This window comes from Bactrocera tryoni, unplaced genomic scaffold, assembly GCF_016617805.1.
Source record: "Bactrocera tryoni isolate S06 unplaced genomic scaffold, CSIRO_BtryS06_freeze2 scaffold_7, whole genome shotgun sequence".
NCBI classification, from domain to species: domain Eukaryota; kingdom Metazoa; phylum Arthropoda; class Insecta; order Diptera; family Tephritidae; genus Bactrocera; species Bactrocera tryoni.
The window spans coordinates 12,525,910-12,549,346 of NW_024396366.1; the positions used below are offsets into that span (position 1 = coordinate 12,525,910).

The window sequence follows — 23,437 nt, forward strand, 5'->3', positions numbered from 1 at the left end:
ACATATATACACATATACAATATACTATATAAAAAATATATAACGAGGTCATACGAATAAGTCCGCAACCAAAAAAAAAAAAAAAGGGGACATATATATTATATATACAGATATATATTATACTATATCAATTATATTGTACGAGGGCATTCGAATAAGTCCGCAAAACAAAAAAAAAACAAGAAAAAACGTTACCTTCGGTTGCACCGAAGCTAAATACCCTTCACAGGTGCATTTCTGTTAGTAACTATGTGTTCAGTTTGTATGGAAGCTATATGCTATAGTAATCCGTTCTAAACAAGTTTTTTAGAGATTACATTGTTGCCTTAAAAAATAACACATATCAAATTTCGTGAATATATCTTGTCAAATGTGAAAGTTGTCCATACAAGAACTTGATTCCGATCGTTCAGTTTGTATGGCAGCTATATGTTATAGTTAACCGATCTAAACAATTTCTTCGGAGATTACATTGTTGCCTTAGAAAATAACATACATATATCAAATTTCGTGAATATGTCTTGTCAAATGTGAAAGTTGTCCATACAAGAACTTGATTCCGATCGTTCAGTTTGTATGGCAGCTATATGCTATAGTTAACCGAACTGAACAATTTCTTCGGAAATTACATTGTTACCTTAGAAAATAACATATATCAAATTTCGTGAATATATCTTGTCAAATGCGAAAGTTGTCCATAGAAGAACCTGATTCCGATCGTTCAGTTTATATGGCAGCTATATGCTATAGTTAACCGAACTGAACAATTTCTTCGGAGATTACATTATTGCCTTAGAAAATAACATATACCAAATTTCGTGAATATATCTTGTCAAATGTGAAAGTGGTCCATACAAGCATTTGATTCCGATCGTTCAGTTTGTATGGCAGCTATATGCTATAGTTAACCGATCTGAACAATTTCTTCGGAGATTACATTGTTGCCTTAAAAAATAACATATGCCAAATTTCGTGAATATATCTTGTCAAATGTGAAAGTTTTCCATACAAGCATTTGATTCCGATCGTTCAGTTTGTATGGCAGCTATATGTTATAGTGGTCCGATATCGGCGGTTCCGACAAATGAGCAGCTTCTTGAGGAGAAAATGACGTTTGCAAAATTTCAAAACGATATCTTAAAAACTGAGAGACTAGTTCGTATATATACAGACAGACGGACAGACAGACAGACGGACATGGCTAAATCGACTCAGCTCGACATACTGATCATTTATATATATACTTTATAGGGTCTCCGACGATTCCTTCTGGGTGTTACAAACTTCGTGATAAACTTTATATACCCTGTTCAGGGTATAAAAAGTATATATACATATATACATACATATAAATATATACACACATATAAAATATACAATATATTAAATATCGGGTGATTTTTTAAGAGCTTGATAACTTTTTTTTAAAAAAAAACGCATAAAATTTGCAAAATCTCATCGGTTCTTTATTTGAAACGTTAGATTGGTTCATGACATTTACTTTTTGAAGATAATTTCATTTAAATGTTGACCGCGGCTGCGTCTTAGGTGGTCCATTCGGAAAGTCCAATTTTGGGCAACTTTTTCGAGCATTTCGGCCGGAATAGCCCGAATTTCTTCGGAAATGTTGTCTTCCAAAGCTGGAATAGTTGCTGGCTTATTTCTGTAGACTTTAGACTTGACGTAGCCGCACAAAAATAGTCTAAAGGCGTTAAATCGCATGATCTTGGTGGCCAACTTACGGGTCCATTTCTTGAGATGAATTGTTCTCCGAAGTTTTCCCTCAAAATGGCCATAGAATCGCGAGCTGTGTGGCATGTAGCGCCGACAAAAGCCATGATCTCCGATCAATTGAAATTAATTAAAGCAATTGCACCTATTCCACAACCGAGAATAGAGCTGCCACAAATTCAAAGCCAAGAGGCGAGTTCAGGCATTCACCTTAAAGTGCCAGCATGCGATACAGAAACATTTCACGGAGGTTATGAACAATGGCCGTCCTTCCGGGACATGTTTACGGCCGTGTACATAAACCATCGTAAATTATCACAAGCGCAAAAATTGTATCACCTCAGATACAAAACCAAAAGTCAAGCAGGCGTAATAGTCAAACAGTTCGCATTAAATGACTACAATTTCAATTTGACTTGGGAAGCTCTAAAAGAACGATACGAGAATGAAAGAATATTGGTCGACCAACAAGCCACCATATTAATGAACTTACCAAAAATTCAGAAAGAAACAAGTGAAGAGTTCATAAAACTTCAATCCACTGTTTCAAATTGTTTGTCGGTTCTATCGACACAGAATATTCCCACAGACAATTGGGACCCATACTGGTAAACATATGCTCCGCGGCATTACCGGAAAAATCTTTGCTTCTGTGGGAGCAATCGCTCTCATCACGAAGAAAATGCCCAACGTGGCAACAGATGAAAGATTTTTTAACTACCCAATACGAAATTGCGGAAAGGGTAGATAAAAAGACGGTCAGAACCAAAAACGTTCAACACGACCTAAATCGCAGTTTCATTAGACCCCAAGCTAGTAACAACAACAGTTTAAACAAAAGCTTTTTTAAAAATCAATCGTTCACATCTGAACAAAATAAATTATTTATTTATTTATTTTCTTTATAATAATTCATATAACAAAAAGAGTTTTAATATATAAATACATAAACGCAGCACTGGCTACGAGGCCTTCAGCCGTCTTGTAATTATAACTAGGTGAAAAATTCTAATTGCTAAGGGTTAGTAAAGATGTAATTTGCTTAAATATATTTTAACAAATCGTTGGTTTTTAAGAATCTATATACAATCATCACGTTTTTTTCTGAAGGTTCGCTTAGTAGTTTTATGAGATCAATGTTGCCAGAGTTGTGGGCTGTTGGTGAAGCATCGGACAGAGTGTGAGTAAGTGTTTGATAGTAGCGGTGTCCTCGCAAAGGGGCAAATGGATGGGCTTTTACCCGATAGTAAGTGGGCGTGTGTTATGATAGTGTGTCCAATCCTTAATCGAGTATATGTCTTCATTGCGCTAGTTGGAACTGCTGACAAGTAGATTATACGATTTCTGGCTGGGTTTATGACCGCGTAGTGATGTTTAAATGTTTTCCATTCGCTTGCGTTTTTTTGATGCCTTTTGTGCTTAATAAGGTTAAGAATGTCTTGCTTGGATGAGACGTAGTATGTTAAGGCAGGAGTCCTGGCTACATTTTTCGCAGCGAGGTCTGCAAAGTGGTTGCCTGTAGAACCAGCATGGCCAGGGATCCACATTACTTGGATTTTCTGAGGGGCACCAATGACCACGTCTCTGATAACTTCTATTATGGGATTGCGATTGGAAGGAGACGTTATTGCAGACATACACGATTTCCAGCCATTATTTGTGTAATTAGATTCCAGTTCAGCAAAGGTTTGTTGAAAGACTTCGTTTGGTGTGTTTTGCTTGGACAAAAACATAAGCTTATTCTGTAGTATTTTATCATTGATCAGACAGGGAGGATGTCGAGTGGTGAATTTGCGTGTTGCGTTACGTAAAATATTATTTTCTGCAGCGAAACTTAAGCATCTCGAAATAGCCGATTGTATTCTTGGAATTTTTCTTTTTTTCGTGGCATGGGTGATAGTTGTATTAAGTAATGGGTTGGTGTTCTCAGCCGTTTTCGCAAGAATTTGAAGCGAAGAATCTATAATTTTATTTTGAATAGTTGGTAAGCCAGATTCAGCCATTATCGTTTTTATTGGCGAGGTTGGAAAGGCCCTTGATATACTACAGTGAGCATTAAATTATAATTAGAGAGACTTCAGGGTTATGAAATGCCGTGCAATTTTGCTTCCTACATACATGAAGGATACGTGTTTTGTCTAAGGAAAGTGAAGCACCAGACTCCAGTGACCAAGTCTCAATTCTGGCAGTATATTAGTAAATAAGGATTGAGCAAAATTAACGTCAGAGACTTTGTGTAGATTAGGACATCGTCAGCATAGATCTGGTGCTCAACTCCTTTGTAATTTTTTTATCATCCTACTAATATCATCGAAAGCAATGATAAAAAAGGAGGGCTGAAAGAGGTGAGCCTTGCGGCGTACCATTAGAAAACGGGAGTGTTGAAGAAAGAAAACCATTTACGTTGACTTTCGAAAGTTTTCTTGTTTGTGAGAAAGTTAGTAATAAAACGTATCATATTCTGGCCTATTTTCCATTTTCTTAGTTGTCGAATAACAATATGGGCTCCAATTTTGTCGAAAGCTCTGTGAAAGTCCAGAGATAGTACGGACACGTGGTTTGCTGGACAAAGCGTTAGTAATGAAGTAGTCAGTTGGATTAAAGCATCTAACGTGCCTTGACCTTTTTGTAGGCGACTTGATTCGGTGGATATGAACTTGTTTCGCTGAGCATACCACATCAAGCGGTTAGCCACGATTTTTTCCAAAATTTTGCCCATACATGGAAGGAGGGAAATCGGCCTATAGTTAGCAAGTTCATCGGAGGATTTTGTGGCTTAAGTATTGGTATGACACAGGACGTTTTCCAAAATTGTGGTAGACACCAGTATTGAAAATTTTGTTATAAAGCTTTACCAATCGGAGCTTGAGGCTTTTTGGCATATGTCTGATAATTGGATAAGAAATTTTATCTTGCCCTGGGGACTTACCCTTAACGGTAGATGCAACGAACTCGAATTCAGACAATGAAATGCTGGTTTCTATTTGTTTAGCAGAAAAAGAAAGAGGGCAGACAGAGTAGGAAGTGTCAGGACAGTGTGGTGGTTTTAGAGGTTCGAAACTGTGTGCTGAATGAAATATCTAAGCTTGTTTCAGAATAGTGGTTTGCAAATAACTCTGGAAATATCGGATGGATTGGTTACCAAACTTGTTGGCCCCTTACGCATTGAATGGTTAGATTTCTAGGCACTCCAGAAAGTTTTTTTTTAAAGCGTTCCATATTAACGTAGACTAGACGAAGGATTTATTTTGCTTGTGAAATCCTGAAAAACATTTACGCTTGGCCTGTTTCGCGGAACGACGGGAAAGAGCATTGGCTTTCCTGAAAGATATTAAGTTGACTAGTGATCGAGCGCGTTTGTATTCATACCAAGCTGTCTGTTTTTTTGCCCGCAATTCAGCGATTTCTTTATTCTACCAAGGAACACTCTTTGAACTTGCTGTTGGCTTTGTATGAGGAATGCTAACATTCGCTGCTGAACGGATAATTTTTGTTAACCTCGCACTTTCTTGGTTAGGGTTGTCAGATATTGGGGTATTATTGCCATTTATCTCGCAATGTGTCTGAAACTTCTCCCAATCAGCGTAATCAGTTTTGAATACCTGATTTATTTTGTGGTTTTTAGTTGTTGAACCTAGGTGCAATTTTAGTACAATGGGGAAGTGATCGCTTCCATGCAGGTGATCGAGTATACTCCATTCGCACTCTGTGGCAGAGTGTGTCGGTGCACATTGTAAGATCTACATGGGAAAAAGTGGAGTGAGTGGAAAAGTGTGTCGCGGATCCGTTATTCAAACATATTAAGTTAGAGGAAAGTAAAGCGTCTTCAATGCATTTGCCCCTCTTGTTGGCTATTGGAGAGCCCCATAGTGGACTCCATGCATTAAAAATCACCAGCGAAAATTAAAGGAGTAGAAGCTTGGTTGATTAATTGCAGGATGTCTGTACTGGTAAAATGTTCATCTGGTGCAATATAGGTGCAGATAATGGTGATTTTTTTAACTAAGATAATTTCGATCGACATAGCCAGCAAGCTGGATTGAATGGCATTAATTTTGTGTGGAATATCTCTTCTTATGAGAATCGCAATACCTCTTTTACCTGTGCTAATATGTGGAAGATTGTTAAACATGCCAATGTACTGCTTAGGAGTAAAAGCCGACAAGTTGAAAGAGATGTGAGTTTCATTTAAGAGAATAATAGCTGGGGAATGATCTTGTATTAATAATTGAAGCTCATTGTAATTATTAGTGTAGCCGTTTAAATTCCATTGCAATAATGGAATCATAAGATCTATGTAGGAAAAAAAGAAAAAGGGAAACAGAAGAGAGCTAGAATATCAACTCGTATGAGCAGTCAGTTGAAGCTGAGTGTCACCAATTGAGTACTAGTTCAAAAGAGAGTAAAGGCTAAGCGTATTTATTCAGAGTCAATTTCTATTTGTTCAGTATGTTGAGTAGAGTATTTATTATCGTTGGAATTGCTTGTTGTTGGAAAGAGATTTTCGTGATTAGGTGGGTTAGACTGCACGGTAGTGTTGGTAGTAGTGTTGTTGAAGTCAGTATATTTATTAAGCTGAGTTTAAGGAGTTGTTTAAGTTAGAAATGAGAGAGGCTGTTGTTGGACTGAAAAAGTTTGGGATTTAAGAAAGAGGCTTGTTGGGTACAGTTGTCGCTGATATTTTTAGCTGAATGTGAGACGTTGTTGTAGTCTGAACTGATCGATGCAGGCTTGTTGATGGAAATATGTTTGTTGTTGGCGTTTGATGAGTGATTTTTTCTAGTTAAAGAGTTTGTTGATGAGTTGGGAGCAGAGGTGACCTCTGCGTTTTGTTTTGATGTACTAGGCAAGTCATTGTCGGCAATTCTATGATTATTTTTAGATTTTGTGAAATTGTTGATGGCTGAAATTTTTGTTGGTGTGTTGGATACAGAGGATACCTCTTTTGTAGGTTGAAGCACATGTGAAAAGCTAGCAGTGAGGGAAGGGAGGGAAGTATTTTCTCTATACTTTTTAAGGGCTTCGTGCATACTGCACTTTTCTAGTGTCTTTATTTTTAAAAATTTCTTTGGTTTGCATATACTTTGGACACTTATAGTCCGAAGAACGATGCTCGCCAGAACAATTCGCACACATGACTCGGATGCAGTCATTATCGTGTGGAGAAGGGAAATTGCAAGTTTCGCATGTTGGGGAACCCTTACAATGTTTTTGCGTATGACCCAATTTTGGCATGACCTGCAGCGCATTGGATTAGGCACGTATGGTCGCACAGAGGTCATCCTCCATGCGATGTTTATTTTGTTTGGAAGGGAATAACTGTTGAATGATATTAGCATAACACCAGTAGGCTTTATAACACCTTCAACTTTGCGAGTGAACTTATAAACCGCGGAGACTTCGTAAGAACTGAGTCCTTCTATTATTTCGCTTTCAGGCACATCGTTTAAAAACGGTGCATAAATGGTGCCTTTGTTACAATTAAGATGTTGATGATAGCTAGCGCTAACAGCGCCAATGTTGAAAAGACATTTCGTTTTTATAAACTTTTCTGCTACTTGCTTATTTTTCACTAGCAGTAATAGGCTGCAGTCGCGTAATTCACTAATTTTGTTTATATCTTTGCTCACGGTGAGTAAGGCATTGTAAACACGAAAACAAGAAACCTTCGAAAGGGGTGTAGAATTCTCGTCGGATTTAATCACAATATACTTTGGATCTTCACTTTTTATTGGCGGTAAGTCAGGAAAAGCATCTTGCAGTTTTTGATACGATTTTTTACGTTTTGGTTGGGGACCTTGGGCCAGCGCAGCAAACCTGTTGTCCCCGACCTGGAAGCCCGCCGGGGGCATAGTGGAAAAGTTATAACACACTGATATAAGTACTGGATTATGTTTCTCACTTAAAATAAGAATTAATCGCGTTACTTAAATAAGCAGACCGCAGTGCAAAAAAAAAGAACACCAAAAGAGAGCTATAGGAATAGCTATAAACTCAGAGAAAGACGCTAACTCAACTGCTCAGTACGAGGTTTAGTCGGTGACTGTGCAAAATAAATTAACGTCGTGCGAACTGTGTAAAGGAGGGCACAAGCTAAAATCTTGTCAGAGCAAAAAGACTCTGTGCAAACTGCTTGTCCCACTCACATAATCTCAATAATTGCGAAAGCAAATTCAATTGCGTATATTGCCACAAGAGGCATCATTCAATGTTGCATTTCAATAACTTTCCCAACACACCTCAAAGTAGCGCTTTCTGAAAAAAGCCACGGGTTTAATTGCAACCGCAACTCCCGAAACACAAAATCCCGAATTTTGCCAAGAGACACCATGTTGCTCCAAGGCATTAAAAACTCAAACGCTGCACAGCGAGATTCAAAGTATGGTACTACTACCAACAGCAGTCGTCTCCATCGAGCACCGAGGAGAACTGTTTAAACTCAGGGCCTTAATAGACCAAGGATCACAAAGATCATTTATTGCGTCTAGGGCACAAAATAGGCTACAACTGCCTACAAAATTAGCCAATTTTGAAATTACGGGAATGGGCGGAAGAGTAGTTCAAAACTCCAATAAAATCTGCGCCATTACCCTAATTTCCCCCCAAGCGGATAAGCGCATTCAAGCAGATGCAATAGTCTTACCGCAACTCACGAACATGCTTTCAAGCTATCATATAAATAGCAAGCATTGACAAAAGGTTACACAACTAAAGCTAGCAGATCCCAACTGCAACACCCCCGCTCAAATAGACCTCCTATTAGGCAGCGACCTTATATCTCAAATTATAATAGAAGGTGTTGAAAAAATTTCGAAAACACTTCTGGCGCAAAATACCATTTTCGGTTGGGTCCTAAGTGGACTAGTTGCGGAACCAGTCACAACAATGACAACTCAAGTTGAGGAAATCTCAAACGAGTACCTTAATTCACAATTGAGAAAATTTTGGGAGTTAGAAGAACTCCCCCCCATTTCAAGTACAACACCAGAAGATCAGTATTGTGAAGACTTTTACAAAGCCACAACTACTAGATCAGATAATGGTCGGTATGTCGTACGACTACCTCGAAAACAACAATTTCCAGACACACTCGCCTTAGGTCACTCTCGAACCTCTGCAATACAGCAGTTTCTAAGTATGGAAAAAGATTATGATGGTGTCTTAGAAGAATACCTCCATTTAGACCACATGGAGGAAGTAAGCCCATGCGAAAAAATCATTAAAGGCAAATATTACTCATTCTACTTGCCACATCATGCAGTAGTAAAGCTTGACAAAAAAACCACAAAGGTTGGAGTTGTCTTTAATGCCTCGAGATCCACTAGCTCGGGGAATTCCCTAAATGATATTCTATTTACGGGACCCACACTCCAACCCGATTTAATGGTCCTCATATTAAATTGGCGTATATACAAATACGTATTCAATGGGGATGTCGAAAACATGTATCGACAAATACTGGTACATAAAGAGGATCAAGATTTTCAGCGGATTATTTTCCGAAAATCTGCCAATAGTCCACTACGCGACTTTAAATTGAAAACAGTTACCTTTGGCGTAAACTGTGCCCCATATCTAGCCATCCGTACACTCCACGAACTGGCAGAAGACACAAAGTCAGAATTTCCCCTGGCAACAAAAATCTTAAAAACACAAACGTATGTAGACGATATCTTGTCTGGGAGCCACAGCCTCCCACAAGCATACTAGTCCTTATCACAAGTGATAAAAGCCCTCAACACCGCAGGGTTTCCCCTAAAGAAGATCACAGCTAATCACCCAAATATCTTGAAAAATATACCAAACGACAATTTGTTGGATACTAATTTCCTTATATTCGAAAAGGAAAGTACAACAAAAACACTGGGCATCCAATGGAATGCGATATCGGACCAGTTTTTATACACGACTGAGTCCGTATCCGCATTATCCGCCATTACAAAACGCCAAATTCTCTCCTCTGTGGCAAAACTTTTCGACCCCGCAGGATGGCTTTCGCCAATTATGATACAAGCGAAAATCCTGATTCAAGAATTATGGCTAGACGGAACTGACTGGGACGAACAAGTGAAACCTCTTCGCTTAGAAAGATGGTCCAAGTTCGCTAATAATCTGACCGACATTTCGCAGATACAAATTCCACGGTGGGTAAACTATTCTCCCGAATACAAAGTGGAACTACACGGCTTATGCGACGCCTCTGAAAAGGCATATTGTGCCACTATATATGTGCGCACACAAAGCGATATTGCAACTACAAGCCACCTACTAGTGGCAAAAGCAAAAGTTGCGCCTCTAAAAACCGTAAGTCTACCACGACTTGAACTCTGTGGCGCTCTGCTACTAGCAAAGCTGGTTTCCATGGTGCAGATCCACTTAAACATGGCAAAATACAAATTATATCTATGGTCTGATTCCGAAATAGTTCTAGCCTGGTTAGAAAAGCCACCACACGCGTGGAAAACTTATATTTCTAATCGAACGGCGCAAATACTTGACCTAGTAGGATCAGCCACTTGGCGACACGTTGCCAGTGCTGACAATCCTGCTGATCTAGGTACAAGAGGGTCCAAACCCCTGCATCTCGCCACCACCAACCTATGGTGGAATGGCCCCCGTGGTTGACAGAATCTCCCGATTCCTGGCCACAATCGCCAATGCGCAACATAATTGCCCCCGAAAGTCGACAAATCGACACCTACCACACAATATTGGATGGTAATGACATCCTTGAACGATTTTCATCGTTCCCCCGAGCACTCTGAGTAGTCGCCTATATTCTCAAATTCGCAGAGCGACTCAAACTTAAGGTAAAGGGAGCAACTTGCCCCCAATGCGATACATTGACGCACCAAGACTTACAAAAATCAAAGGTCGCTCTTATCGCATCAACCCAAACGCGCTATTTCAGCCGCGAACTGAGGTTACTAAGATTATCGAAGCCAATTGAGAAAAGGAGCGCACTCTTAGTACTAAACGCATTTATAGACACGAAAGGTCTGCTTCGTGCAAACGGCTGGCTTGCTAATTCCAGCCTTACGTATAACGAACGTCACCCCATAATCATACCTGAGAAGTCTCCATTTGCCACATTATTCCTGAAATACATCCACATATTAATGCTACACGCCGAACATCGCCTCATGCAACATATGGTACGACAAGAGTATTACATCCCACGTCTGAAGCCCCAAATCAAAAAATGCATTTTTATGTGCAAGATCTGCACTATGCATAAGCAAAAAATGCGAACGCAGATTATGGCAGCACTTCCACCTGAACGCTGCAATTTCGCTCTGCCTTTCACCACCACAGGTGTCGATTTTGCTGGGCCTTTTCAAATAAAGGCGTCCATGCTAAGATCTCCCACTCTCATGAAAGGCTATGTGGCTGTCTTTGTATGTTTCACGACAAAGGCAGTCCACCTTGAGCTATGCACTAATCTGACGACAGAGGGTTTCCTCGCGGCATTTGCTCGCTTCGTCGCTCGACGTGGCTTCCCATCCAAAATCATGAGCGATAATGGCAAAACATTCATTGGAGCTCAACGAGCCACAGAGAAACAGTTCGTGGATTTCTTTAAACAAGTATCACCTGACATCGTACAAAAGTACGCCCCCCAAGGTATCAATTGGCAATTTATATCCCCAAGCGCTCCTCATATGGGTGGTTTGTGGGAATCAGCTGTAAAGAGCTTCAAATCTTACTTCAAGAAGATAGCTGGCAGCTACAAATTTAATTATGAAGAATTCACTACATTAATAACTAAAGTCGAAGCCGTTCTCAACTCACGGCCCCTTACGGTTCTCTCGCAAGATCCCTCCGATTTAACAGCCCTAACTCCAGGGCATTTTCTAAAAGGAGCACCCATTCTGGTCACACCTGAGCCAGGCGTGGAGTCGCTATCCTTACTAAATAGATGGGAAAGAATTAAAATTCTCCATCATAATTTCAGTCGCCGATGGAAAGAAGACTATATCAAGGACCTCCACAAGAGGTACCGATGGAAAACTACAGAAAATGCGCCAAAGATTGGAGATTGTGTCCTGATACAGGACGAATGTCTCCCCCCTACCGAATGGCGGCTTGGCCGCATAGAGAAGCTTTACCAAGGCTCCGACGGTCATATTCGCGTAGTCGATCTCCGTACGCAATTCGGAAAATTAACAAGACCGCTCGTTAAGCTATGCTTTTTACCGACCCCCGATCGAAGCGTAAACGATAAAACCATCCAATAAACCCAGTAAAATAAATATTATAAAATAACAAACAAAACTAACTAATGATCGATCAACTTGACGATCCTCTTATGCCACAACGTGGCAGCCATACCCATATCCAGTCTATGCAACAAATTTACAATTAAAATAACACTCTTCCATACAGATGAACATGGATGCAGACATGCCACTCGCTCCGATGCCAACCATTCGCTCGACTGTCCACGTGCCACGCCAAGTGGCAGCTCCAGTTGCGGCGGCCCCAGTTGCGGCTGGCCCAGTCGCAGCTCCCCGAACCACCACATCAACGGCTCCTCGTAGTGGAACGCGAGCACTGCCATCAACGCCCATATCAGCAGCAGAGCCGCAACGCATCCGGTGCCCAATATGTCATCGACCGCACCGGTTGATGCACTGCGCCATTTTTAAAGGTTTGCCACCACAACAAAGGCTGCGCGTCGTCCAGGCACACGGCCACTGCCTCAATTGTCTGCCACCTACCCACACTACCCAGGAGTGTACCTCGGGAAACGTGTGCCAGATATGTATGTGGCCTCACCACACCATGCTGCACCGAACCACCAGACCCGACATCGGTCAACAATCTGGTAGCCACCACCGTGGTGCAGTACGAAAACCGCCAATAAGCCGGAATGAACGATCGCGTCGACAGCCAACCACATCATCCACCCGGCGGCAACAGAATGGGACGTCGACCCGACGCCAGCAACAAACGCCCCGTCCGCGCCGCACCTCAGGCCTAAGCAACGTTGTAGCCACGCTCCAGCAGTTGCAACGACTTCTAGGTTGAAATATTCGCCTAGGGGGGCCGGGATGGCTAAATGAGCTTCAGTCCCCTGCCCCACCTGACACATAACCAACACCGAACACCTAACCACAACAATAATCCAGAACACTCTACACTCACCGCATCAAAATATATGTACGTCACTAGCACTCTTCATTCACCACACTCATCTCTACACCACCTACAATCCACATCACACATAACTACTTTGCCACTGCATTTTTCACCTCAACCAAAAGGGAACAAAAGGGGCGGAGAAACAAGTTCACGGACACTTCTTTTTCCGATCCGCTAACCATCAGCCTTGCGAGTAACCCCGAGCGACAACATTGTGCGAACATTCATTTTTTCGAGTGAAATCTATACATTGTTCACAAAGTTAAAGCACAATAAAAATTTTGTAAGTTTCTGGCGAAATTGTGTGTTACCTCTTTTTTATATAAGGTTCCGAACGGTGAGTGCGAGGAAATTAACTGATAAAAACATTCAGGTTTGAAGACGTTCGATTCGCAAAATTTTTCATAATACCGGTGATCAGTGGATCTGAAGAGATTTGCTTTCTTGATGCTTCGGGGGATACTAATGTTCCTAAGCCTCTCCCTCCCAACTATACATTACCATACAAACCGATCATTATTGGCACGTCCTAGTATTACCCACCACACAAGATATCACCACAAAAAATATAGTAGATGACACCACACTCGCTTGCGCATTGTTTATCTGTTTGCATTGAATAGGCTCCGAAACTACTTCGCTAACGCGAAGTTGTGCTTCCTTCTTGCCAAAGGATGCTTTGTCAATGCAGTATTCTGGACACGATGCAATATAGGACTGCACATACGGTCGCATACGGGCAAACCAAAAGTACTTAGACAATCGTTCGCAGTTATGAACGTATGAAGACAATCGTTCGCTTCGTCGTGACATGCTCTTACTAAGCGCCATTTTACGCCTCTCGGAACCACTAATCTCTTGTTATCCTCTACTTTGCGATATAGCCGCTGACCTTGCCATATGTAGTCATCTTTCAGTTGACGTGCGTTGTATGCCTCTTTGCCGTTTAGAACTTCGATGATTTCGTTTAATGCGTCGTCTTGTCTTTGCATCGCCGATACCCAATCGTTGTCAATTTGTACTACTGGATAAATTGACTCGGTAATCGTTGTAGGTTCTACCGGCGGGAGTGTTGGACATCTGCTTAACCCATCAGCTAACGTATTATTTGCACCTGTGCAGTGAATGCATTGAAAGTCAAATTCCTGTAATTTGAGCCACCACCTCGCCACACGCGGTAACAATGGTGTTGTCGCGTTAGTGACCGCCACGTCGTTGCAATCCGTGATCAATTAAACGTATGGCCAATCAAATACATTCGGTAACGTTGCAATGTTTCAACTATCGCCAGAACTTCTAATTCGTGGCTGGCGTAGTTGCGTTCCGCGTCATTGCATTTTCTCCTAACATAAAATACAACCTTCCACTCGGACCCCTCGCCGTTCTGCATTAGCACGACGGATAACCCTGCGGAGCTGGTGTCCGTGTGCACCTCATGTGATTTTGTTGCGTTGTATATCGTTAATATTGGCTTGGTAAGACCTGATGCAGATACGGCAATACGGAATTCTTTAAGTACCTCGATGCCTTCGCCGACTGTCCTTGTGGCTATGATGACCTCATCGACATAGTTGACCACTTTGTCTCGATGCTTTAGTGTCTTGATTAAATTGACGATGATTTCCTGGAAAGCCATGGGATCGTTTACCAGACCAAATGTCATCACGTTATGCTCAAACAAACCCTCGAGTGTTAAAAATGCAGTGAATTTCTTTGATTCTTCCTTCATTGGTACTTGATAGTATCCGGATGTCATGTCCAATGTTGAAAAGAACTTATTTCCCGATAGCCGAGAAAGTTGCTCTTCGACTATCGGCATTACGTAGTTCCTCTTAACCGCAACTCATTGAGCGCTCGGTAGTCGATACACATACGACTTTCCCCGTTGGACTTTTTTACTAGGAGGACTGACGCTGCGGGTGGTGAATCGCTGGGCCGGATTATGTCATTATCGGGCGGTTCCTTTAAAACTTTTGACAATGTTGGAATCTGTGAGAACGGCACTTGGTAAAGTTTGCCTAGAATAGGCACTGGTACCGTAACTTCTGTAACCATTTCCCCGTTGTTGCATCTGCCGATCTGCCTACACGTTAAGGTCTACGGTTCTTTCAGATGTAGCACACCCTCTCCATTTACCATTTCATAACTGTTGCTTTTTAGAACGCCTAGACCCATTAAAATATCATACATATGGTAATAATTCATCCGGAACTAAATATAATGTCGAGTGTTGCCACTACGTTGACCTGACGATTCACCTTCATTTTCGATCCGCCGTAACTTATGAAGCATCTGTTCGGTTGCTGAGTCTGCATCCCGTTGGCTGTTGTTCCGCGTATCAACGAGCACACACTGCCCGTATCGATGAACGTTTCGAGTTTATTCCCATTCAGCTCCACTACTTTCATAACTTAAGGAGCCTCGTCGTGTTCCTGGTGATTGGTAATTTTTGGAACTGATGCCTTTTTACAGCACGTTTTATCGTGCACCTTAGTTTACGTTGTGGTAGCGGATAATTGGCTGCAATGTGTCCCATCTCGTTGCAGTTGAAGCACATTATTTGTGTGTGCATCCCGTTGTATTTAGTTTCGGTATTAGTTGCGTGTTGGTTTGATGGTATTTATGTTGATGTGATGTATTACTAATTGCTGATAGATTCTTCAATGCCACCAATAGTTCACTTGACGTAGTAAAATTCATCGTTGCTAATGGCTTCGTTATTGCACTATCATTGAGATCACTGATGATGTGGATATTGATGGATACGTCGTCCACCCTACCTTGCCTACCAATGGTTAACATGGAGTAAAAGTACTCTATATAATCTTCGCCGTTTTTACGTTTACGATTCATAAATAACTTATGCGTCTCCGCTGCGTTGTATGTTGTTGGAAAATCTGCTCTAAATGAATATACATTCTTAGAGGTGTCTAGGAACCTATTTTTCCGAGTACCAAACGAAAAAAAAAAATTTTTCTTTGAATCACTCTAATATACAAATTGTGACCATGTTTGGAAAACTGGTTGAGAATCCTGACAACGTGAGGCCATGCCTTTCATTTTATGTTGAACTGCGATCAAGATTCTGTTCTTCTTCCATCCGTAGCATTGTTGCAATTCTTCCGAACGCGACATGAACTGTGTTGCTGATGTTGAACCTTTTAACGGGTCGAATTCAGGCATAATTTCGATAATATCCTGAATCGACATCTCTCGCTGTATTGGTCTTCTGAGATCTTGGGCTGATTCCCACGTCGATACACTCTAGTGTTTCTTCGTCGCTGTCGCTTGCAGCTTGTTGACTTCCTCCGCTATTTGGTACCGCGCTGTAGACTTTTGGGTAATTACCGTCATAGCATAGACTTGTGACTGCTTCTTGTAAGCTGTTGAGTTGAGCTTTTGAATCACTATTCAGACTGAAACTTCTTTCCTCAATATCGATTGCCTCCACTTCGTCGGCACCCAGAACCTCTTGCAGCTTTACTATTTTGCTTGCCTTGGTTCTCGTCAGCGACAAATCGTTCGCTCTTAAAAAAGCACTCAGCTGGCTAACCTTTAGCGTATTTAGTTTGTTTATTTTGCGTCCTTTTTCAGAGCTCGTAACTCGTTGCCTTTCTTACGTCGCCGATCCTACTCGATGTTGATCGTTTGCCTTTGTTAACGTTTCGTTTCACTTTCTTGTGTTTGTACTTTGAAGTACCTTGCCCTCTCTTCTTACAGGTTGCTTGCACACACTAAACGTTGCGTGTGTATTTCTTTTCAAATGTTTTCCGTTAACTCGCTGGCATAGTGACGTTGAATTGGCGTCGTTTCGCCGCTTCGTTTCCCAGCTTCGTAGCAGAGCAGTTGATATTCTATAAGCAGCGAATTTTGCGTCGCTCGTTTAAACTTCCTAACTTTCTGCCGTATAACTGTTGCATACAAGAAACTCCTGTACTTTTGCAGTTGCGTCTGAACTTACACGCTGTGCTTTTATGTATAAACGTTGCGTACAAGAAAATGCTGTACTTTTGCCGTTGCGCACCTGAACTTAAAGCAGGAACAGTGAAAAACGTAGAATCGTAGCCCGTGTCAGCTTATTTAGCAGAAACAGTCAAAAACGCTACTCCCTTTCTTCCTTTTCCTTCCTTAGCGAGCAAAATGTGTTAAAAGTTGAGCCCGTGGTAAAAACGCAGAAATCAGCCATCTTTGTTTGTTTTCATTTGAACAATCTTGCCATTGTTCAATACGCATATATAGTTTTGTACACATCTATGTTTTCAATTACAATTTTTTATAATATAAAATATCAAAACTGAAAACAAACTATTAAAAATAGTTTATATATTTATAAATAATAGCATTCGACTCTGATTTTGAGTTATTTTAAGAAAATTTCAAACAAAAATAAGGACACATTTATAATTACTTCAGTATATTGAGATTGGCAACCCTGCGTTGTGAGAGAGCAATCAGCTGACACGTTTCCATGGCAAAAATCCAAATGCCGTGGATTCCTACAGCATACTACGGCAAAGAGAGAAGGGAGTAGCGTTTTTCACTGTTCACTTACATTGCGCGCCCATAAGATAGGTCGTATCAGCTGACACGGGCCACGATTCTACTTTTTTCACTGTTCCTGCTATTTCTGCTATTACACGCTCTTCCGAGAACCTGCTGTATAAACGTTGCGTACAAAAAATTCCTGTACTTACACGCTCTTCCGAGAACCAATGTTTTGCTGTTGATTTGCGTGCGTTGCAAATACTTCGTTGCAGACGTTGAATACAGAAATCTCATTTCTAAGATGTTAATAAAAACAACTTTATTTGGACCGTTGATGTCGGTTAAATCAATATACACTCAGTCCTAGTGGCAGAACCAATAATCGCGTAAAAAAAAAAATCGCGTAAAAATGGTTAGTCTTCCAATATTAACTGACGAATTGGTTCCGAATATAAAAAATATCGCGTATAACAAAATATACGCGCAAAAAATATCCAAAAACAATACAATAAGTTTCAAATTTCAGACTTATGAAGAGAGAAGAAAATAGAAAATAGGTAGATTTATTGAAAAACCGTTGAATGCTGTTTAATCACTGTCATTATCCGTAGTGGAAATTATTTTTAGCCGCTTATTTTGATGGCCGGCACTGATATCACTAGAATTTGTATCAGAATCAATAGTAAGAACTATGGATTGATGTTCTGATTGACTTAGCATCTCCGACTGAGTTTGCACCATAAATTTAGTTAATTTTGTTTGAAAGCTTCTTTTTGGACCCAATAAATTCCGATGTAGTTCTTTATATCTTAACATGCAGAGACTCAATTCTTTTTGAAAAATTTGTGTACGTTCGGCATCAGTATCATTTGCTACAAAATAATTTTCCAATTCTGCTGCAAGTTTAAGACCAAGCAAAAAACGAAAAAAGCAATCGCGTTAAAGTGAGAAATTCGCGTAAAAAAAAGGAATTTGCGCTGCAAAAATAACCGCGTTAAAGTGAAATAGCGTAAAAAGAGATCGCCTAAAAAAGGACTGAGTGTATATCAAAAAACATGAATATATGGATTTAAAGTGTTATAAGGATGCGATTCGCGCTTATGACGACCGTCTCCTTTAGCTGCCTTCATAGATAGTATGATACGAGACTTTCGCTTAGCTCTCATTTTTCTCTCAAACGTGTTCCCTAATTATTTGACAGCGAAGGAGATCAGGGAATTTCGATCAGCTGATTTCAGAAAAGGCGGAATGCCAGAAGTAAACCGCTATAATTACTTGTCGAAATTAGTGTGAAATGAAATTTCATTAAACTATGCGAACATATTTTGGCAAAATAAATGTTTATATAAATTAATTAATGATTTTGCATTTAAGCATTTATATATGTATGCATTTTCAAAGTGTTTAATTTAATGTTTAGTATAATTTGGCAAATGTTATAAAAAATGCGAGTTTTGATAGCTCTCTCTCGGATCAAAGAGTCTCGTATCATATTATCCATGCTGCCTTCTTCCAACTGACTTACATATTTGCTCTCTGCCTTGCAACACGGCATGTCAGCTGTGGGTTGACATATATATTTTCATTTTATATATCAATAATTTTTCCAGAATATTCATTGATCTATTTGAGGTTACTAATTTCAGTAAAAAACATCCACACATATGCCAAAAATTATCATTAAAGTATTAACTGTAAACATACATGTGTATGTATGCATTTACATACATACTATTCCTACCTACCTACTATTTCAGCCTACCTTCAATATTTTGCTTGTGGAGATGCCCCGTAATAATAATAAGCGATGTAGGTGTCACTGGGGTACTAAAGAAGAGTCAATGTCAAGAAATAAAGTGTTTTTTAATTTAAAAACATATGTATAAATGCCACCGCTATAAAAGCTCCGTTGCGCGGTCGATCCACTGCGCAGCAGTCGTGTGCGGAAATAAATAAATTTTGCTAGGATATACCCTACAAGAGGGGTAAAAGTTAGGTAACTGGTCACCGATAGGTTATCAGCAATTAATGCATTTACTGTTCTATAGGTTACTTTTGTTCTAGGCTCTGGAAAAAAATAACTATTTCTTCTCTTTCACTACACGTCGGTATGATTAGCTTATTCGCTCTCTCTCATAGATTTTGCGCAAATGCTACATACTTATCTTTTCTTGCGCTAATTTGCAAACTATTTTGGAAACTATCTTTTACTCTTCGGTTAACAGCGTCCGTGGCTATTTGTTTGGTTAGCCATCTTTTATCGAAAAAAGATTGTTTGGTAATTGTTATGGTAACCTATTTTTGGTTATTCATTGGTCACAGAAAACTGGTGCATCGGTCATCACGCCACCTGCTACATATGTGTTATTGGTTTTGTTATTCATTCGCTAGCACTGTCTACCGTGTCAGTCATTTTTCTGATAAATAAAACAATTGAAATTTTTATTTTATATATTTTTATTTAATTTTTTTTTAAGCTTACGTGTTTATACATAACAGTTATATTTTTTCTTTATTTTATATTTTCAGAAATTATTTAGGACTAGCTTCCAAATCTTACCATTATATATACATTACAAACTGCATTTTCTTTTTTACAATAATTTTTACAAATATTTAGTAATTGTTTTCCATTATCTTTTAAATATTAACATTTATATATTAATACATAGTAAAAAAATTTCGATTTTTCTGCCCCTATGTCTCTTTTTATGCTTAAATCTTTAAAACTATGTACGCAACAGATTTTGATGCGGTTTTTTTTAATAGATACAGTGATTGAAGAGGAAGGTTTATATGAATAATAACATCCATTAAATAGTGGAGAAATACTGTTATTTTTGAGTTTTCTATTGCGATGTCGTAAATAATAAAATTTTTTCCGCTAACATTGCAAACGCAGGCTAAACTCTACGATATTTTTCAAAACAATGTACTAAGTATTGCACCCATTGAAAAGGTCTTCAGAAAACTCCGCGATGGTATATGTCCATCTCTTATGGATATCCCACAATAACACTTTTTTGTCATTTACTTTTTACGACAAATAATGGCTAATTTTCGGAGCGATTTTAACCAATACAGTATTAATCGTTATCCAATTAAATACCTTAAACACATTATTGATTTAATATATGTAGATCTAGGGGAAACTTTAGTGCACCATCCCACGATTTCAGGGTTAAGAGTGGAACGGTTGGATAGAGGAAAGAATATATGTATATAATTATTACCGCCGTAAACTTATAGTTTTCGAGATATTTGCATTTAAAGTTAAAAATTACCACTATCTGAAGAACGTATTTTTGCCATTTAAAATTAATTTTACACTTATGTTTTGCATTTTTATCCACTAACACTTCGCTAATTCATTATATAATGCAAAAATAATTTTAATTCAATATTTAACTTATTGTTCACTTCTATTTATTTAACAACAAGCGTTGCAGTCTGTCAAATAATCAGTGTTACCTTATCGACATCTTTTGTAAATGAACTATTTTAAACAAATATCCAAATAATTAATATAAAATAAATATGTAGAAACAATGTAGTGAAGTGTAAGTGTATAAAAAGTGCTTAATATAAAAGAAAGAGTTACTATAAATAAATTGCAAAATAAAATTAGCGAAATTCTCAACTTTTAAATGCAAATATCTCGAAAACTATAAGTTTGGGGTGGCTATAATTACATATATTCTTAAGCTGAAGCATCTGCTCTATCCAACCATACCACTTTTAAGCCTGAAATCGTGGGATGGTATACTAAAGCCGGCCCTAGATCTATATGGTCCTGTACAGCATTTGATTTAAATATTTTCGAAGATATGTATTATAGATGTAAAAATTGCGGGACGTAGCGTTTGCGCCGGTTCCGGCTTGCTAGGGCGGCGGCATAGTAGAATAGAAGTGCAACCAAAAAACCGGTCCGTGATGTGCAGTCCACTATAATGTCTGTCGGTTGAACTCCAGTGAGAAATGATGGAGCTATGTTTCTATTGTCACATACCGATGCAAAAATTCAGTTTAATTACTATTAAAGAGCATTCAAACACTCCTCAGAATCAGCAATTCGTTGTTTTTTTTGGATTATGATGCGGTTGGCACTTTGCTCAGTGTTCGCCTCGTTAGCGTCATTGTCCTCGGTGCTCATTTCGCCTCTTTCCAACTTAGAAAACCGGTCCATGATGTGCAGTCCACTATAATGTCTGTCGGTTGAACTCCAGTGAGAAATGATGGAGCTATGTTTCTATTGTCACACACCGATGCAAAAATTCAGTTTAATTACTATTAAAGAGCATTCAAACACTCCTCAGAATCAGCAATTCGTTGTTTTTGTTGGATTATGATGCGGTTGGCACTTTGCTCAGTGTTCGCCTCGTTAGCGTCATTGTCCTCGGTGCTCATTTCGCCTCTTTCCAACTTAGAAAATCTCTTTTCAACGGTTGATTTTCCTGGTGCAGAGCCCAAATTTAAACAGTATTTTCCCTAAAAAAGCAATGGTTTATTAACACACGAAATGCTTTTATGGTCCATTTTTTTGTAAACTGACACAAGTTGCTTCACAAATATGCTATATCTCATTAACTAATAGGTATAATCTTACTAATAGAAATCATATAGATGGTAGTAGTAGAATTATCTATGGGTCACCCACAGTAAAGCGTGGAGGGGTCCTCTAGTAAATATATAAACTACAAACTGAATTTTCTTCCATAAATAATTTTTTGGCCACATTTATTATGTATGGTATTTATTACATTAACGTTATTTTTTGGTAAAAACCTTATACATACATATATGGTTTATATATTATTTATAGGCACGATTACGATTCTTTTGGCGCCGCGATCTGAAGGTATGGGCGGATAGAGGAGGTCCTCGGGATAAAAAAATGATTACACATACACCACAGACTTCTAGTTTTTGAGATATTTGTATATAAAGTTCAACGATTTCATATAAGAAATTATACATTCACAGTTTTTGTGTTTATATTCATGACAAATACCTATGTTGCCACATATTCTGTTGTGAAAAACTATTAAAACATTTTTCCGTTTACTATTTTTTTTCATTCATATAAATTATATATCATGGTCGGTCCTACACCGGGGTGTTCAGAGTTCTTTTGTGTCGAGCTTCTTTCTGCACTAAATAATAATAAAGATTATAAATAGAACATAAACACAACAGTGGTTAAACATGGTGGGAAGTAGAAAAATCCAGCACCATCTGTGTTGTTAAATCGTCCGCAACTTTAGTAATTACATATGAAAACGTATGAAATAATAATAAGATATTTAACTGTTAAGTAATTCTCAGACTTTATTGTAAATGTTAGTATTCGTCAAGTTTTGTTTTATCACCTTCAGGCATTGGTAAATCGTATCGTTCACTTTTTTCACCCATTCCGCCGACGGACTCGTCGCAATGCCATGACTATTTGTCCCAAACATACCCATTAATGTCTTCAAAACCTACGCGCTGGCGAATTAAAGCAAACACTTGAAAATATGTTAAGCAATTTCAATTAATGCATTTATTGGGTGTGTGTCGTCTGTGTAAAAAGCACTCATATGTATAAGCATCCGATGGTATTTATTTAAAGCCTCCATACGACAATCTTCTGAACAGAATTGAACTTTATAATTGGGACATTGTGTAAATTGTTTCAACCATGGTGTTGTTGGATCGTACTCTGGCAAAGGCCTTAGCACAGCACTTTTATTTCCCAGGCGACGCGCATTTTCTACAACTGACGAATTTAAAAAGAAAAAAAAAACATAAAAATGCTTTGTAATAGACACAAAACTGTAATCAGAACTTTAAATTTGTAGTGTTAAAAGTAAAACTTTAAAAAATAAATTAAATACCAAAGATAGTAATTTCCTTGTTGTTTGAACAATTTAAAACAAGTGTATTTGTAAAATCAAGCACATCAGAATTTTTATCTGCAATTAGAACCATGTCAAGAAATCCTTTAGGAACAACATATAACCAAGTTCTTACATACGTACAAACATAATGTTACATTGTTTGACGACACGTCGAGGAATTGCAGCGGCTCGCTCAT

General features: G+C 39.0%; 1 protein-coding gene across 9 annotated transcripts in view; it reads left to right on the forward strand.

The window, feature by feature from the left end:
* Nucleotides 1–23,437, forward strand: part of LOC120781719 (voltage-dependent L-type calcium channel subunit beta-2) — a 616,781-nt gene that overhangs the window by 397,415 nt on the left and 195,929 nt on the right. For 4 of the 9 annotated variants that reach the window (XM_040113952.1, XM_040113954.1, XM_040113953.1 and 1 more), the window contains exon 8: nucleotides 12,118–13,009. The exons of 2 other annotated variants lie outside the window; for them this stretch is intronic. In XM_040113952.1, the coding sequence (XP_039969886.1) occupies nucleotides 12,118–12,762 (645 nt within the window). In that variant the 3' untranslated portion in view covers nucleotides 12,763–13,009. Of the gene's footprint in view, nucleotides 1–12,117; nucleotides 13,013–23,437 lie in introns of those variants that run through there. 3 more of the 9 variants (XM_040113958.1, XM_040113956.1, XM_040113960.1) reach the window with 3 other exon arrangements.